Source organism: Microcaecilia unicolor, chromosome 2, assembly GCF_901765095.1.
Source record: "Microcaecilia unicolor chromosome 2, aMicUni1.1, whole genome shotgun sequence".
In the NCBI taxonomy this organism is placed as follows: domain Eukaryota; kingdom Metazoa; phylum Chordata; class Amphibia; order Gymnophiona; family Siphonopidae; genus Microcaecilia; species Microcaecilia unicolor.
The window spans coordinates 559,360,696-559,380,571 of record NC_044032.1 but is presented as its reverse complement, the minus strand read 5'-3'; the positions used below and the strand labels follow the sequence as shown (position 1 = coordinate 559,380,571).

The 19,876-nt window shown below is 41.5% G+C and overlaps 1 protein-coding gene across 6 annotated transcripts in view; it reads right to left on the bottom strand.

The window, feature by feature from the left end:
- Positions 1–19,876, bottom strand: part of LOC115461542 (multifunctional protein ADE2) — a 192,274-nt gene that overhangs the window by 82,551 nt on the left and 89,847 nt on the right. For 5 of the 6 annotated variants that reach the window (XM_030191416.1, XM_030191418.1, XM_030191417.1 and 2 more), the window contains 3 exons: positions 15,726–15,818; positions 8,855–8,923; positions 3,427–3,879 (listed from right to left, as the gene is read on the bottom strand). In XM_030191416.1, the coding sequence (XP_030047276.1) occupies positions 3,427–3,879; positions 8,855–8,923; positions 15,726–15,818 (615 nt within the window). The remainder of the gene's footprint in view (positions 1–3,426; positions 3,880–8,854; positions 8,924–15,725; positions 15,819–19,876) is intronic. The other variant, XM_030191419.1, reaches the window with a different exon arrangement.

Sequence of the window (19,876 nt, the reverse complement as noted above, 5' to 3'; positions counted from 1 at the left end):
GAAACAGTACTAGTTACGCTCATGACGAAATTCAAACAAACGATTGCAACCGGCAAGAATATATTACTTCTACAATTCGACATGTCAAGCGCCTTCGACATGGTTGATCATGGAATCCTACTACACATCCTTGAATACTTCGGTATCGGAGGCAACATTCTTAATTGGTTTAAAGGATTCCTAACAACACGCTCATATCAAGTGACATCAAATTCGATTACATCAGCCACATGGACACTTGAATGTGGAGTTCCACAGGGATCTCCCCTTTCACCGACTATATTCAACCTAATGATGACACCATTGGCCAAACTACTATCAAACCAAAACCTCAACCCATACATCTACGCTGATGATGTAACGATCTACATCCCATTCAAACAAGACCTAAAAGAAATTTCCAATGACATCAACCAAAGTCTATATATCATGAATTCCTGGGCAGATGCCTTTCAGTTAAAACTCAACGCAGAAAAAACCCAATGCCTAATACTCACCTCTCAACACAACACGAGCAAATTTACCACTATCAATACACCAAAACTGAATCTACCAATTTCAGAAACCCTGAAAATTCTTGGAGTTACCATTGATCGGCACCTAACACCTGAGAATCACGCGAAAAGCACAACCAAAAAGATGTTCCACTCAATGTGGAAATTTAAAAGAGTAAGACCATTCATCCCAAGGACCGTCTTCCGTAAACTGGTACAATCATTAGTACTCAGTCATCTAGACTACTGCAACTCACTCTACGCTGGCTGCAAAGAGCAAATACTCAAAAAACTTCAAACAGTCCAGAACACGGCAGCCAGACTCGTATTTGGAAAATCAAAATACGAAAGTGCAAAACCCCTACGAGAGAAGCTACACTGGCTCCCACTCAAAGAACACATCACGTTCAAAGTATGTACCCTAGTACATAAAATCATCCATGGCGATGCCCCAGCCTACATGTCAGACCTGATAGACCTACCACCCAGGAATGCTAAAAATTCATCTCACACATTCCTTAATCTTCATGTCCCCCAACTGTAAAGGTCTAAAATATAAATTAATGCATGCATCAACCTTTTCCTATATGAGCACGCAATTCTGGAACGCATTGCCATGCAACCTAAAAGCGACCTATGAACTGACCAATTTCCGTAAACTACTAAAGACCCATCTCTTCAACAAGATATATCACAAAGATCAAAACATGTGAAACTCCCACATATATCCAGAAATGTTAATAATGCCTTCTGTTATATTACCATTACCATGCAACCCAAAATCCTTCTGTAACACCAAATGTATATTCTCTTCTCATTACCATTATCCATGATGAATTGTAAGCCACGTTGAGCCTGCAAAGAGGTGGGAAAATGTGGGATACAAATACAATAAATAAAAATAAATAATAAAATAAATAAAGAGTGTTAAGCCTTTAACACATAGTGCACACAAACAGGTTACACAGAAACGCGTTAAAGCATTTTGCTGCATTTTACCTGTTTGCACGCACTAACCTGTGCATTACCAATTTTTTAAAAATATTTTCAGAGGGGGGCATGTCTTAGGGTAAGAGTGGAAGCTAGTATGTTATGATTTGCATGCGCTGATTGGATAACGTATGGTTAACACAGAAGCCCTTAGCGCCTCCTAAATAAAAGACAGTAAGTACTCCTGTGTTAATTTTGTGCAGGTTCTGCGCATTAATGGGAACATTAGCATATGACCTGCAAATTTTAAGAAAGCCCTAAAAAATGCTGTGTAAAATCTGGGCTTAGCGTGAGGAAAACTCCCCTATTAGAAAGTGCTAAGCCCACATTTTGCCACATTTTAGTAAAAGGTCTTCTTGGCTTGGAAAATCTATAGCGCATAACTGCAAGGGGCTGGTGGACGAGGGAGGGGCATGGGTGGGTCTGGGGCACGACCAGCACTTATGCACTAACTGGCCGATATTCCGCCCACAGGAGCGCAATCGGTGCTGAGCCTGGATATTCAAAGGCAGGCTGTTGCCAGCAAACGGCATTGAATACCCAAGGTTGTTTGGCCGGCTTAAACTTAACCAGTCAGTATTCAGCACTGGCTAGTTAAGCTTATAGCGACCAATGACAGGCCTGCTATGTAGGCAGCCCGATTTGGCCGCTAAACTTAGCCGACCAAGCGCTGATATTCGCAGCTAGCTGGTGATATTGTGTGATATAGCCGGTTAGCCAATATGCGCTAATATTCAGTGAAGATAACTGTCATTAAATGCCTAGCCACCCGCCTGGGGTTACCCCACAGCCACTTAGAGGGTCTATCCACAGCACAGCTCAGATCCACGTGCACCTGCCGCTTGTGCTCTACGCTAGCAACCTCCTCCCACCGACTGGGTCACAACTGCCTCTGGGCGAGTCTCCCACTCTCCAGTTATCCCCAGTGATTTCTAGGTTACTCCCTGTTCTCCCACAGTTCCCAGACCCAACACACAAACCACCAGGATTCTTTGTCAGTCCAGACAGACAGACCAAACAAACAATTGTATTTATTCTCAGAAACTGGAACAGTGGACAAACATGTGCAATTGGCAAACAATAACAGGTAACTGAAATATGGATCAATTATAACACTAACTAAACATTTACATACTGGCTAAACAGTACCTGGGAAGATCAGGACATATAATTCACCCAGCCTCAGCAAAGAGATCTGTCTCTCTTTCTTCCTGGCTAAGACTGAAGGCAAAATCAGTACACTCTAAAGGAATTGAGCTCCTAGGCCAATCAGAGCCCAGTCAACAACATTTGAAAGTATACTGCTGCTTGCTTCCTACTTGTGTTAAAGAAAAAGAACATTCAGTTCCCTATAACAGCTTTACAGCAAAGAAACACCACCTGCTGGTCAAATAGGAGAAATACACTTCAGGACATAATTAAAATAAGAAAATATCAAATACATTTAAAGGCTTAAAACACACTCTTTCTTCACAATAGCCAATTATCTCACACTGAATATTAGCGCTTAGCCGGCGAAGTGCTATTTAACCAGCCAGGAGCCATTCCTGGTCAGTTAAACAGTTTTGAATATCGGCCAGTAAGGTTCTACAATACTGTCTAAGTGCACAACTGCAACATTTAATCACGGTCACCAGTCATTGATATGGCATAAGTGGCTGCGCCTATATTTTGGTGCATAAATACTCCCTTACTCTAGTTTTCTATAACAGCAATTACCTATGTAATTGCCAATATAGAATTCACACTTAGTGCGCCACATCCTGACACCCAAATTTCGGCAACCTTTTCAGAATTATGGCTTATTGGCAGTAGTGAACATTTTGAAAGCGTTTTAACCATTGGTGTGTACTTGAATGCAATACAACTCTTATTGCAAGCTTAACATAGCTATAGAAAGGGAAATTTTAAATGGGTCTTTTCCCCCCTTCACTTCTTTTACCTGTACAGTGCGATCCTAAATGTAGTGTGCAGTCCACCTGCTGTGTCTCCTCACTGCTGCTGCTGCTACTTGGAGCAAAGCTCGAGTTAGGGACTTTGCTTATCTGGCTAGGGGCAGTTGGTGGTTGTCTTCTCAAAATGCAGTCCACATCCTCATAGAACTTCATAAATCTCCTCGGATTGCTAAGCTGACTGTTTTCTTTTTGCAGTGCATGATACTCATATTTCAGGTTTTTGTACTTTGTTCGACACTGCTTCCAGTCTCTGTCTATTCCAAACTCCATCAGTCTGTTTGCAATCTCTTCAAATATTTCTTTGTTTCTGGTTGCTCCTTCTAGCTGTTTTTGTATTGTCTCATCTGACCAGATGTGAATCAGGGCTCTGACTTCATGGTCACTCCAGTGTTTCCCTGCTCCAGTGTCGCCAACTGTAATTATCCTAAAGTGATTGATGCCTTCATCCAAGGGTAAGGGACCATATGAAACATACAAAACAGATACAGTATGGTTTATTTGTGTGCGAAAGAGAGATCACCATGAAGAAAGCAAATTTTCAAACAGCCCGTGTATCACTGAACCATGTAGCTAGACTTTAAAAGGAAAACTACACAGATAGCTTCCCATTCAAAACTGCCTGCCAGGACCACAGGCTAACCCAGGGATTCTATGGCGTCTAAATTTCCGTGCAGAAATCAAAGCATATTGTATAACAATGCGCATAACTTAATTGGTTAACTAGCTAATCAGTGCTTTAAGTTTTACACACACAACATGGTGTGCATAAATTCTAAGTCGCATAGTTGAAAAGGGGGTGTGGCCATGAGTGGGGCGTGGTGTTTCTAAAATCTATGTGCATTGTTATAGAATACATATGCTTTGCACCTAATTTAGGCGTCAAGATTTACGCCAAGTAAAACATGGCATAAATGGCTGCGACTAAATTTGGTTGTGTGGAGAAGCGCTCGGTGTTATTCTACATATCGTGTGGAAATTTAAGCCTATTCTATAAAATTTAGGTGCACTTTACAGAATACGCCTAGGTGTATTTGTTTTCCATGCAAAATTTTCAGATGCCGTATATAGAAACTAGCCCAAAATGTATCTTTGGTCTCTGCACTGACAATCTGCTGACAAAAATTTGCATGCATTTGATGAACTGCAGTCTAGTCCTGGAAAGCTCATGCCTTTGTAAACTGGTTAATCTACAAGGTGACACCTGCTTCTGTTGCTGTTATACCAGAATACCCCAGCTACCTGTTTTAATGAAAATCATTTTTATTGAAATGAGGAAACCAATACAGGCATGGCATTATAAAAATAAATTTTTCAAATTTACAATTGATCACTAGAAACCCGAATTTCACAACAAACTTTATAAAACTGTCTCCCTCCCCCAACCACAGCTCAGCACATCCCACCCCCTTCCCCCCACCCATACAGTATAAAAAAGGTAAGTCACCAAGACTGTCCAACTTGAACAGAATTTAAGAGTACAGTACTACGCAAACGCATATTTGGTGGATTCAAAAAAGGATCCCAAATATTAAGAAATCTGCAAATTGCCTTCGCTCCAGCTGAAAAAACTTTTCCATTCACAGGCGCTCATGCCTAAGATTTCTCCATAATGAAACTGCTGGGGTATCTCGATGAATCCACTGAATTACGACACACTTCTTTGCAATTAAGCAAGCCTTGCAAAGAAACAATTCACGGTTGGCAACCCGTAAAGCGAAGATACTTACCTGTAGCAGGTATTCTCAGAGGACAGCAGGCCTTATATTCTCAGAAATGGGATGATTCTGACCTGCATCGCCCAGTCCTAGACTTATGATTAACATAAGTAGAGTTTTGTGGAGCACGAGACATACTCCATCATGCATATGTGAGTGCCCTCCCGCCCACCATGAGAGCATGGTCTCCTCAGTTTTATACTACAACAAAAAAGTAAAAATAAGAAAGGAGACAACTCCAAGGGGAGGTGGGAGGGATTGTGAGAATATAAGGCGTTTTTAGTAGGTTACACTATGTTTTCAAGTTTTTTATACATGTTTTTAGCTGAAGTTTGTGGTTTATGCTTTTTAATTATTCATTTATTGTATATATTTATTTGTATTCATGATTTATACTAACTTGTTTTTTATGTGTCTATTCATAATTCTTATCAGCCCCTGATGCAGCCCTTGAGAAGGCGAAACATGGCTGTGTGAAGGGCTTTTAACTATTTATGTATATGTGCTTTTATGTGGTGAGTAAATTTGTACCTTTTATTATCATTGATCTCCTGCTTTACTGCCTGCATTGGATCTTGTAGGTCGCCTGCCCATTTGTTTTTTGGATGACAGTTTACAGTTCAATAATACCAATAGATTCACAGTATCCAGGTTTTATCACACCTTATTTACAGATGTGAGTCCCACTGGACTACCAATTTCCAAATGAGGGGAAGGATTACTTGTTTATATGACTTCAGAACAAGCCATGGAAGGAATAAAGCATATATTCTCACTTACTGAGATTGTCGCCCTTCAAGAAACTCAGTACAAATTCTGTTTTTGAGATGCTGAATTTCTCATATAGGCAAGTCATGTATGAGTGAGAAATTTATTCTAGAACAATGTTTCTCAACCCAGTCAAGCTGGGTTTTCAGGATACCAAAATGAATATGCATGAGATAGATTTGCATGCACTGCCTCCTTTTTATGCAAATCTATCTCATGCATTCACTGTGGATATCCTGAAAACCAAATAGCAGGGTATGTCCCAAGGCCCGGGTTAAGACGCATTACTCTAGAGGACAGATTCTTGGATAAATACCTTTTGGATGTGCCTATTAATGCAAAGCTTTAGGAATAAATTGCCTGATTTTCTATATAAGCTGCTAGGAGCGTGCATGCCAGCTTCACCACATACTGTATTATTTGGAGATCTTAGCTCCCTTGAAGGTCTGTGATAAGTGTGAGAAGTTCTTTCTCTGGAAGTCATTTCCGGTTGCCAAAAAAGTGTATTTTAGTTAAATCGGATCAATGGACCCCCCCCTTCCCCCCTCAAAGTGTGATTCGGTGGCATATTGTTATTTATAATTTGTTACTATTTGGGAAGACTTCACCAACCAAGAGTACACCTAATAAATGAACTTTTCTGAAAGTATGGGGATAACATTGGGACTATTTGCCACATAGAGCAAAAAGAATGTTATTGAATACTTATCAGACACATATGACTGTGCAATGTGATATGTTTGTTCACCCTGTTCAATTGTTTTGAACATTACCACCACCAGGGCTGAGGTAGGGTGGGTGGGGTGTTCTGTTGGGAGGGGGAATTACAAAAACATGACAACTGGATATGCTTTATTTTGGTTGTATATGGACTAGTAGTGAAAACAATTCCCAGGCTTCTATATATGTCACCCAAATTCGGGCACGCTGCCGAGATATGTGTGCAAAGTAATTGGCTAACGAGCTCGTAACCATCAATAATTGGGTGCGAACAACCAATTATTGATGTTAACTGGCACTCAAATTTGCGCACGCATCTGGCCACGTGCTATTCTATAAGGAAGAGCACCTAACTCCTATAGTGCATCTCCCAAAAGGGGTTGTGGCCACGGGAGGGAAAGTTACACACAAAGTTACAGAATACAGCTCATCACGCCTAACTTGGGCGCCAGCATTTGCACCAGGTTTCAGCAGGTGTAAGTCTGGTGCCCAGAGTTAGGCAAGGAAATCGGACCTGACCAGCTTTTTTTTTTTTTTTTTTTTATAAGTTTTAACCCTCAATCACAAGCATTACATCTTGTTAATAAAAACAGAAAAGAAAATCACACTGAAGTATTATCAAAGGAAATAAAACAATTCAATTCTTTCTTAGACCACAAAAATTTTAAAGATCAGGGGGCAGGAAAATATAAAAGAAGTCTATAACTAAAGTAAATTTAAAGGTATATGGCCTGGGTTACATCGCGTATATATATACTGTGAATTAGAGAATCTAACTTAACACTGGGTCTATTTGTTCACTTTCTTCAACTCTATAAATGATCTCAAATGTTCTGGATCTAAAAAAAAATACTTATTATCAAGATATCGTATTTGACATTTGCAGGGATATGCCAGTAAAAAACTGGCTCCTAAAGCTTTAACTTTGTCTCTCATTGCCAAGAAGGCTCGTCGTCTTTCCTGAGTGACCTTCACGACATCTGGAAATATCCAAAGTTTTTCACCATAAAATGGTTTAGCAACATTTCTAAAGTACAATTTTTTTATCATATTTAAATCTTGTTCGAAAACCAATGAGACAAGAAGAGTTCGCCTTTCAAAAATCCCATCATTAGACTGTTCCAAAAACGCTGATAAATCCTGTAAGCCAGCATTCCCATCTTCTCTCCTTTTAGGAATTGGTAAATAAAATATTTTATTTATAGGAGGTATTAAATTTGGTGAGATAGATAGGTTTTCAGTCAAATATTTTTTAAACATATCTGTAGCGTTTATTTCTGATGATCGCGGAAAATTAAGAATCCGGAGGTTCAAACGTCTATTATAGTTCTCAAAGTTCTCTATTTTTCGATGAATTATTATTTTATCCTTAATTAGTAAATCCGTTTTAGTTGACAAAGCTGATATTTCTTGTTGAACCTGCGCTTTATTTTGCACAGTTTCTTGTTTCAACGTTTCGAAAGCAGTGGTTAATAAATCCAGTTTACTCACAATTAACGACATCTCCCGAGCAGCTTGAGTGACTGTAGAAGTTAAAGTTTGAATTGCGGCCCAAATAGATTCCAGTGAAGGCGCCATTGGAGAAACATTTTCCCCATTGTTGATACCGCCCACAGATTTGGGAGTGTCGCCACCGAACAGAGAGTCTGGAGCTATGGATACCGAAAGTTCCTGGACTTCCGAACACTCCCAAGCAGCCGCGGGGCATGGCAGTGGATTCACATCCGGCGAGGACAAAGTTGTTTCTAGTCCCTGTGGGTTGGGCGCTTCTTCACCTTCCCCCACTGCGGGTAAGCTCGAGCCGGTAAACCGCGGTGTACTTGTGGCATATCGGTCCAGCGTTGTCTGTATTTGCGTTGTGCCTGAAACTGTCGGCAGTAGGTTTCTCACAACGCCCCTTCTTTTGGTATGAGGCATAACTGAAAGATATGAAAAGTTCTTCAGAAAGGTAACCGAAAGGATTCAGACACGCTCCGAATGCCATCAAGCCTGATCCGCCATCTTGACATGCCCCCAACTAATCCCTGAACAGCTTTTATAAAGTAATGCTTAGTGCTGATATTTTTTATAGTGTCTATTTTTGAGTGCTATTTATAGAATTCCCTCCAATGTGATCATTGCTGAAACCTTCTGTTTGTAATATCAATAAATAAATACTTTAAAACCTTCTGAAAAGAAGACCTAACTGGCACAAAGATCTTCACTCACTTACCGCTCAACACCATTCCCTTTGCATCAGGAGGATAAGCAAGGTCTTCTGAGGTAGTGCTGGAATCGTCATCTGTTGGGAAATAAAGTGACATATTGAAGAGTGTATTCAAACTGCATTATTATTATTAGTGTTGTCTGCATTGGCTCCAGGAAAAATGCATAGGACTGAATGTCCAAGCAACATTAGGTCATTTGGGTCATTTTGCTTTAAAATCTAGAGCTACAAGATCAATGGCCCTATTTACTTTTCCTTCTTTAAAAACTGTAAAAAGTTTTAAATTATTAGATCTCTTTTCAAGCAGTTTGTCTTAGTAAAGATGTTCAGACTTTGCTACTTACTTCTTCAAGTTATTTTCAATTTCGGAAAGATACAACAATGAATTTATTTTGGAAATTTGTTCTGCAATCTAATAAGTAATATGGATTAGAAGGGTTTTGGTGAAAAATTTAGAAACGGTGAAAGAAGATCTGACTATACAAGTTAAAGACTTAAAAAAAGATGTTGTACAATTGCAAGATTTTAAAATGACGGTGATAAAAAATCAGTTGGCAATGCAAAAAAAAATTGAACAGATTGAGAACTTCAATAGAAGATTAAACCTCCGAGTACTGAATTTTCCTAAAATTCCTGGTAAAACACCTATTGACCTATTCAAAAAATACTTGCTGGAAAATTTGAAAATACCTCAAGAACTTATTCCCCCTATAAGCAAAATATATTATTTGCCAACAAGACCTGGTGCAAAAGAAGGAAATAAAGACGGTCTTGGAGTGGATGGTATAGATCTTAACAATCTGTCAGCAATTCTAGAACAATCTATTGAAATAGTTCCGGAAAGGGCTACCCTTTTGGTTTCCCTGGTATTTGAACAGGACTTTAATACAATATTGAAGTTGTACTTTAAATATTCAAAAGAACTGTTTTATGGAACTAAATTGTGGATGTTCCCGGACGTTACCAAGGTAACTCATGAACGAAGGAAATTATTCTTGATAATGAAACAGGCTGTCCTTAAGTTAGGTGGCTCATTTCTGTTAGCATATCCTTGCAAATGCCTGGTCAAGCTCAATGGGATAAAGTATGCATTTTATGACCCAGAACAGCTGAAATCCTTTCTGGATATGAAACAACTGCACGTAGATTTAGTAAAATGATGTGAGACGAATGTGTACACATAACCGCATTACGTATAATTTTGTAATAGTATCTTTAAATCTCCACAGATTTGTAACTCACCCCTCTTATTTGAGGTCTAAGAAAGCTGTTAAATTTACTTCTTGTTTAAATCTGTTGCTTTAAATATTTAGGATTGGCTGTTTTTCTGTAACAAGTGTTATACTTGTAAGAAATTGAAAAATTCATAAATAAAAAAATAAAAAAAAAACTGTAAAAAGTTTTAAATTATTAGATCTCTTTTCAAGCAGTTTGTCTTAGTAAAGATGTTCAGACTTTGCTACTTATTTCTTCAAGTTATTTTCAATTTTGGAAAGATACAACAATGAATTTATTTTGGAAATTTGTTCTGCAATCTAATAAGTAATATGGATTAGAAGGGTTTTAAAAAAAGTTTTCATAAATGAGTATGTACATTTTTTTAAAATAATTACTCGTAACTTCCTTGATCCGTCCAGCTTCTTGTGTACTGGGATCCACTTTGAACTGTGGGGTATAAATGTGATGCAAGTTTAATTAAAAAAAAAAATTAGTCCCCAAATATTTTTTTTTTCAGAGGGAGTTAAGGGAGACATTTTTCTAATTCCCTCCTGCTTCATTGGGCTTCCAGCTCAGTTTATTGGGGACACAACACAAAGGCCTTCATCTGCAATTCTTAGGGCATTTTTCTGTTTTTAACTTTCCTCCCCCTGTGCAGTCCAGTCACTGCAGCTCTCTCTGGAACTCACTACAAGGGTAATCTATAACCTAGACCACTGATTCCCAAACCTGACCTGAGGGTACCCCAGCCAGTCACATTTTGAGGATATCCACAATGAATATGCATTACATAGATTTGCAAACCAGGGAGGCAGTATATGCAAACTGATCTCATGAATATTCATTGTGGATATCCTGAAAACCTGATTGGCTGGGGTTCCCCCAGAACAGGTTTGGGAACCACTGACCTATGCACTAACATTTATGCAGAGATTAGCCTCCAGATTCTATATATGGCACCAAGCACCCAATTTGCACCTGAAATTTAATTGAGTCAATAACTAGAAATAATTGGGCACTAGCAACCAATTATTGCAGTTAATTGGCTCCAATTAGGGTTGCTAAGCGCTGTTCTATAAAGACGCATGTGCAAATCTTTTAGTGCGCAACTGAAAAGGGGGCATGGCCATAGGCAAGTCGAGGGCATGGACATAGGTGGGTCGGGGCGTTCACTAAAGATGCACAAAGTATTATAGAATTTGGGGATCTGTGCATAACTTAAGCGCAAAGATTTACACCAGGTTTCAGTTGGTATAAATCCTCACTCCCAAAGTTGGGTGTGGATCCTGGTGCAATGCGCTGTTCTATAAATAAGGCCCAACTCGGAGTGCTGTTTATAGTGTGCATTTTTTTCAGTGCCCAAATTTGGGCACCATTTACTGGATCTAGTCCTATGTATGTAAATGTTTAGAATACTAGCACAGACTTCAAAAAAAGAATTCCATATAGCTCACTCATTTAAACAACAAATTAGTTTTAAGATATGGCACATCAGTGATGCAATCCCACAATAGTTCGTGTCAACAGGATTTCTCTTACATCCAGTTGTTCATCGGTACCATAGTTTTACTGTTACCATTTTAAGAATTTTTTTATACCCTGTTTCCCTGAAAGTAAGACATCCCCCGAAAATAAGACCTAGTAGAGGTTTTCCTGAATTGGTAGATATAAGGCCTCCCCCGAAAGTAAGACCTAGCAAATTTTTGTTTGAAAGCAGGGCCGCCAAGAGCCGGACAAAGCCGCCCCCCACCCGAGGTTGCCGGGCCCCCCCTCCACCCACCCTCTGTCGCTCGCGGAACTAACCTTAAACGCCTCCTTTCACCTTTGCAGCAAGCAGCAGCAGGGCAGACCTCTCCTTCTGTGCCCCGCCCTCACGGACGTTACATCAGGCGAGGGCAGGACACGGAAGGAAGGAGTGGCCTGCCCTGCTGCTGCTTGCTGCAAAGGTGAAAGGAGGCGTTTAAGGTTAGTTCCAGGAGCGACGGAGGGCAGGCGGGCCAACCCCGATCCAACCCCGATGTTTCCCCGAAAAATAAGACAGCCCCTGAAAATAAGACCTAGCGCATTTTGGGGGGCAAAAATTAATATAAGACAGTGTCTTATTTTCGGGGAAACACGGTATTGTCTTTGCTATTTTCAACTTTTTTTATATATAACCTTTAAATACTGTGAAAACAATAAATATCACTTATCTGAATAGTTATTTTCAAAAGGGGAATCAGTGCCGACACGTGTTTCGCCAGTAGCTGTTTCAAGGTGTTCCCCGTTCTGCACTTCAGACTGAAGTTGCTAACATGTTAGCATAGACTTCAAAAAGACTTCCATATAGCTCCCTCATTTAAGCATCAAATTAGTTTTAAGATACGGCGCCTCAGTGATGCAAATCCCACAATAGTTCTTGTCAATAGGATTTCTCATGCATCCAGTTCTTATTGCATCTTATTTTTGCCAAGTTTTGGATTGCTATATAGAATATTAGCAAAAAATGCACATATGTCAACACGCTGCTTATGAACTATTCTACAAATACTTGATTCATTTGCACAGGAGGTGGGTACAAGGGGGTGAAACATGGGCAAGACTCCTACCTACATGCATAACTTACAGAATACTTACTGTAAGTTACATGTATCTCTGCTGCACCGAGGCGTTTGCACTTACCCCAGCTCTATGGCTGATATTACATATGAGCGACTAAATGTTAGGGAGTGTTTGATACCTAGTTATGCTAGTATTCTAGACAGGAATGTAGGTGTTATTATGTTATGTTAGATGATTCTTCTATTCCGCAATGACCATTAGTAGTTCCATGCAGATTACATTATCAAAACAACAGGACCAGTCGTCATGGAATTACAGTAGCATATAGTTGCATAATATATTAAAATATTTTACAAAAAAGTAAGTTTTAAGAGTCTTGAGGAATATTATAGAGTTTGCTATAACTCGAATCGACAGTGGTAATGAATTCCACATGTAAACAGCTTGATAATACAAAGAAGAGTTAAATATTTTAAATTTTTTAACCTGTTTAGGTGATGGAAAACATAGTAGCATTTGATTACGAGTCTTGCTACGAACACCGTTAGAAAGAAGTGTTGCCCAATCAACTAAATACAATGGGGCCTACCATACAAAATACGAAAAACTACGGTGCAAAGTTTGAATTGTACTCTAGCATGCACAGGCAGCCAATGTAGTCTCTCAAGAAATGGAGAAACAGAGTCTCTGTAATACAAGGCTCCCTCTTATAGAATCACTTACTACATGTGCACCCCAAATCTGACCACTATGAATGCCTTCTGCCCCGATATTCAGCGCTATTTAACCGGCCAGGAATGACTCCTGGCTGGTTGTATAGCCTTAAGCTGGCTAATATTCAGCGCGAGATAGCCGGCTATCTCAGCTGACCATTAGTGCTTAGCGACTAACCGGTTTGCGCCAATACTGATTGGCTGACCAGCTAAATTTAGTGGCCAGACAGACCCACATAAACAGCAGGTCTATCTTTGGCCGCTATGACTTACCCGGTCAGTCAATGAATATCGGCTTATCTGGCTATATGCATAGCTGTCAAAAAACCGCCTGGAAATTCAATGCCGATGGCCGGATACAGCCCAGTATTTAATTTTCGGGTTTGCCACTGACTGCGGGAAGCAGCATGGCTATCTCCCACGATCTGAATATCAGCCCCTTTAAACTTAGGGGCCTATTTTTCTAGATACCTAAATATAAGTTTTTTATAAAGTGCATGGGCCAAGGCAGTGCATGTACTGGGAGAAAACGGGTTAGTAGGTGAGGCAAAACACATTAAAACATTTTGCAGTATTTTGCGGTAACCCATGTGTTATTTTTTTAAAATATTTTTTGGAGGGGGCGTGTCATAGGTGGAGAGTGGACATTCCCGAGTTATTCAGTTTTGATTAGCGTGTGCTAACTGGATAACGCAGAGTTAACATGGGAGCACCTAGCACCTCCTACATAAGCACCATCATTGACAACATTAGAGCATGACCTGCATTAAAATATTTTACAAAATCCTCCCAGGAGTGCCATGTTAAATGTGGGCTTGGAAAATGAAAAAGTTCTGCGTTAAAACACATTAAAGGCAAGTCTGTCACAACAAGTGGCTACAAGAGTTTTTGTTCTTCTGTTCTCTGGTTAAAGCACATTAAGCCCAGATTTCACTGCACTTTGGTATAAAGGACCCAAAGTTAAAAGCTCAGCACTGATTTCCAGCACTAAGCACCCAATTTAAGCAGCTGATGTCAGAGTGAATGGCAAACTAAATTTAGGTGTCTATTTTCAGCAAACATAGTCCCTTATGAAAGCTTACAGGCCAATTTTCAAAAACTCTAGGTGCCTTCAGAGTTAGGAGTCTAGGGGGGTCTTTTACTAAAGCTTAGCTCAAGTTACCTGCAGCAAGGCCTATTTTATTCCTATGGGCCCTGCTGCAGATCTCGAGCTAATCTTTAGTAAAAGACCCCCTAGATTTCCCAAATTGAATATTTACCCTGAGTGCCTCAAGATTTAAGTTCCTAAAAATAATTTTAGGAACCTATTTTCAGTCACAAATCAAGGCACCTAAATTTAGCTAATTTATCTAATTTTTTTAAAAAATTATGAAATAACCATGTTTTAGTATTCTTCCTAAAAATATGATAAGATAAGCTATGACGAATGAAAGAAGGCAAGAAATTCCAGATCTCAAGAGCAGAATAAAAATAAACCCCTTGATGTATTCTTTTATACTTCAAGTCCTTAACAGATGGAAACTAACATTAGACAGCCATGATCGCGACTCCTAAAGGAACCACCCAGCAAAGCAGGCTAGCTCTTGATATTCAGTGACACTTAACCAGACAGTGCCACTGATTATCAGCACTAGCCACTAAACTGAAACTGGCTATTTTGCGGGTGGTCCAGGGGTGGAGTCAGCATTTATGCGGTTAAGTACCAATACTCACCACTTAACTGCCCAAGTTAACCGGACAAATTTTGACCAGGGGCGCAGCTAGGTGGGGCCACAGGGGCATGGGCCCCCACAGATTTAGTCCTGGCCCCCTCTACTTTGCCCCCCCCCCCACCAGCCTTAGTCTTCTTCAGCACCGGTCTCCGGCGTGTTCGCTGATCTGTGCTGTGAGTCCTGACGTCCTGCATGTTCCTTACGTGCAGGACGTCAGGACTCACAGCACAGATCACTGAACGCGCCGGAGACCAGTGCTGAAGAAGACTTCGACTGGCGGGGGTTGGGAACCTCCGCCAGCAAAGATATCTTGCGGCAGCTGGGGGGGGGGGGGGTCGACAGTGGCAGGGGAGGGTTGGCACCTGGGGGAGGCGAGCTAAAATGTGCCCCCCTATCTTGGGCTCTGGACTCCCCTCCCACCGAGGTCTGGCTACACCCCTGATTTTGACTGCATAAAACTCAGTGCTTTCTTTTATCGATTTTTTGCTTAGGTGGTGAAATGCTGAAAATTGCACTTAACCGGATAAGAGATAAATGGCCACATAACCCCAGATATTCAGTGCCAGTGCCTGGCCATAGTCCCAGTACTGAATATCCGGGAATAATACCAGAGGCTGAATATATACCTCTATGAATCTAGTGCATCAGAATGATTAAAGTGTGTGTGTGTGTGTATGTTTAAGATCAACTTACCTATATCGGGCGCATCTTTCTTTATGTAAACAGCACCTGGATTTTCAGAGCCGTGACTATGGAAATTCTTTTCCTCTGCTTCAACAGGAACATCTGTGTAAAGTCAGGTACAAATAAGTACCTGTATATAATATGTAAATTGCTCTGATTGTAACCACAGAAAGGTAATATATCAAATCCCATTCCCTTCCCCTTTCATGTCGATTTTGTTACAGGACTAAAATCCAAATCTTATTATTTTTTCTAAACTGGACCATTCTAGAATCCACCAGCATACCTGATATAATGCTCCCTGATTAGTGACAGACTGTGGGGGTCTTTTACTAAACATTAGCTTGTTATCTGAAGCAGGGCCCATAGGAATAAAATGGGCCCTGCTGCAGATAGTAGCTCAAGCTAATCTTTAGTAAACGACCCCCTGTATGTGCAATTATTGCAGTATCTAACATGGACAGGATGCTCCCAGTGTTTGCTGGCAAAAACTGAACTGCAAGTCAGCTGCAGCCATCATCTAGGGCAACAGCTTTTGAGGAGCAGCAGAGAACAGCAGTAGTCAAAGCAAAACAATAGGTCTTGACAGCCACACAACTCAAAGAACCATCAGTGTGCACTTTTTCCTGCAGGGAATGTGGCAGTTTTCAAATAGCCATTTACCTGTATTAATTGATTTCGGAAACTGTCATAATTGTGTGTATGTAAATAAATAGGGGGGAGGGGGAGAGGGATTTGGATTTAGCTCTCTCAGTAGTTCAAGGTGAACGTATTCAGGCTCAGTAGGTATTTTTCTGTCCCTGGAGGGCTCACAATCTAAGTTTGTACCTGAGGCAACGGAGGGTTAAGTGTTTTGCCCAAGATCACAAGAAGTGGCAGTGGGGTTTAAACCTTGGCTTCCCTGGTTCTCCACCCACCGCGCTGACATCCAATCATGCATTTTAACAAGATTGTTCTGGAAGGGGTAGCATTAGGCTGATCATGATTGTTGAGTTTAATCATTAGCATCTGAGAGGGTGTAAGTTAGGCGCCTTCCTGGAAACAGAGAAGTCACCGTCCATTGTAGTCTAATTGTTTCCCTGCCCTGAGAGATTGCAAAATCATAGTCTTATGAGTAAACTTCACAAGTCACGCTATAGCCATTCTAGGCTGTTGTTGTTCTTGCCTTTTCGGTCCATAACGCTTGGCTGCTCTGCACTGGCTTCCCCTCCTTAGGAAGGAAATCATGTGCAAATGAGCTAACAGCGAGCAGCTCATTTGCATGCAATTTTCTTCATGCATGCCCGTTCGTTTCCAAATCGCTAAGGGATCGGTAAGAGAAGGGCTTTTTCCATTCAGTTAGTGCATCAGTTAGTCCACTGCAGTGCCCCCTAGGGTGCCCGGTTGGTATCCTGGCATGTCAGGGGGACCAGCGCACTACAAATGCTGGCTCCTCCCAGGACCACATGAGTTGGATTCGGTCATTTTTGAGATGGGCGTCCTCGGTTTCCATTATCGCCGAAAACCGGGGACAACTATCTCTAAGGTCGACCATTTCAACATTTAGGTCGACCATCTCTAAGGTCAACCTAAATGTTGAGATTTGGGCGTCCTTGACCGTATTATCGAAACGAAAGATGGCCACCCAACTTGTTTCAATAATACGGGTTTCCCTGGCCCTTCGCGGGGTTGTCCTGCGAGGACGCCCTCAGGAAAACTTGGGCGCCCCGTTCAATTATGCCCCTCCACGTAACTTTGTAAGTCTAAGTTGCTTTGAAAATATGCCTAGTGGTACAGAATATGTACCAGAACCACCAGAACCATCTCAGATTATTTTAAATACAAATAATAATTTAAACATAATTCGTGCCGTCATTGGAAGCCAATGTATTGTAAGCAAAAAAGGAGTAGGTCTACCAGACCTTGTACCTTCCTAATATCAATTTAGCAGCTCTATTTGGTAAGACCTGGAGTCTTTGCAAGCATTTATCTGGTAGTCCCAAAAGAGTAATGCTACAATAATTGTAACTGATTGACTTCCAGGGAAAGTTTGATATGCTTCATCAGTTTTAATTTATAAAAGATCTTCATTAACATCCCTACATAAGGTTTCATATTTCAGTTTAGAGTCCAACAAAACTCCCAAAACTGGGGAGGGACAGTAATACCCAAAAAAACTTAATTAATAAGAGGGCATTTTAAATTTTGGACTCCTACGTATAGTATCGTTTTTTGTAACTTTCTTTTTCTTCAGGGTTTAATTTAAAAAAACTTCCTGTCATCCAACTTTGGACACATTCAAATGCATAAGACATAAAATCATGTGGTCTTGAAGTGTAGTTTTCAGTGGGAAAATTAGAATATCATCCGCATAAGAATAATAAGGAATGTTAAAAGATCTCAACACTACCCCTAATGAACTTATAAAAATAAAATAAAATAAAATAGAGAACAGAGGCAACCCTTGAGGAATCCAAGGAGCTGATAAATGTTTGTGCTAGTTAAACCTTAATACTCATTTCTTCATAAATCCTGAGAAACAACTCATAACCGCATCAGTGATCCCAATAATATTTAAACAGGACACCAAGGCCATTGAGAGAGGGGCGGGTGGGGCAAGATTCCTCTGGGACTGGCTTCGGCAAGACTTCCAGTGCCAGGCAGACAGGCCGAAGGTTCTGCTCCCTCAGTCTGTCTTTCTCCTGCTCCTGTGTGTCGGGACCTGGGTTATTGCGCTAAAGTGTTAACTATGCTCTGCCACCACAGGTCCCTCTTCCTGCCCCGTCCCACCTCCTCCTGTGTGAAGTACTTCCTGTTTACGCATAGGCATGAGGGAATGCGGCAGGAAGAAGGATCTGTGGTGGCAGAATCGTGATAACCCGGGTCCCTGCACACAGGAGCAGGAGAGAGATAGACCAAGGGAAAGAGCAGATGCAGTAAGTGACTGGGGGGAGAGGGCAGCAGCAGCAGTCTGGTGGGGGAGGGCAGTGGCCTGGTGGAGGGGGGGGGGGGGCGGCCAAGGTGGTGGTGGCCCTGTTGGGGCGGCCCTGCCCCAGTCTCGGCTTTGTCACTCGGTGGCCCTGAAGGACAGGAATCAGAGGAAAGGGCAGTAAGAGGAAAAAGGAGGGGGGAAAAAAGGGGAGTGAGAAGAAATGATGGGAAAAGGAAAGAAGAATATATGGGGGGGGGGGGAGTGGAAGAGAGCAGGGCTGCCGAGAAGGGGGGTGGGGGAAGATTCCCCGGGCCCAGCCTCCAAGTGGGGACCCGGCGCCATAAGGTTCTGCTCCCTTGGTCTCTCTCCTGCTCCTGTGTGTCAGGACCCGGGTGATTGAATTAACGCGATAACCCAGGTCCCAGCACACAGAAGCAGGAGAGTGATAGACCAAAGGTGGAGCAGATGAAGGAAGCTAAGGGGGGCAGAGGCAGTTGCCCAAGTGGAGGGGGAGTGGTGGTAGCAGCGTCCCTGCCTAGGCCTGGCTCTGTCTCTCGGCAGCCTTGGAAGACAGTGTGGCACACACACACCCATCCTACCATCCATTTATCTCTCATTCCCCCAGGAGGCAGATGCTGGGGAAGGCAGAGAAAACAGAGACTGGGATTATCTGCCTTACCCCTAGGAACCATGCTCTCTACTTCCCTCTTTTCCTAGCATTCCAAACCTCTGGGAAGATCAGAAATGGTTCATCTCCCTCTCTAGCAAACTTTTCTTCAAATGGCATTCCTCCCTACCTCCATATGACCCTTTCTGTGATTTGAAATAAACTATGTGGCCCTTCATATGAAACGTTTGGGAAGACCTGAGCTAAATCAAAGTCAGATAAATATAAGAGAGGAAATGAAGCAAACAGGAGTGAGAAAATACAACAACCAAAAAAATGGAAAGGAGACTGTCACGAAACACCTAGCCACCTGTCTGGCGCTACCCTGCCACTTAGAGGGTCTATCCCCAGCACAGCTGAGGTCCACCTGCACCTGCCACTTGTGCTCTACACTAGCACCCTCCTCCCACCGACTGGGTCCCAACCACTTCTGGGCAAGTCTCCCACTCTCAAATTATTCCCCAGTGATTTCTAGCATACTAGGGGCCACACTCCCAGTGGTCCCACAGTTCCTAGAAAGCACTCACAGACCCAATCCATCAATGTCACCACGGGTATCATCATACTGCGCAAACAAGTTGG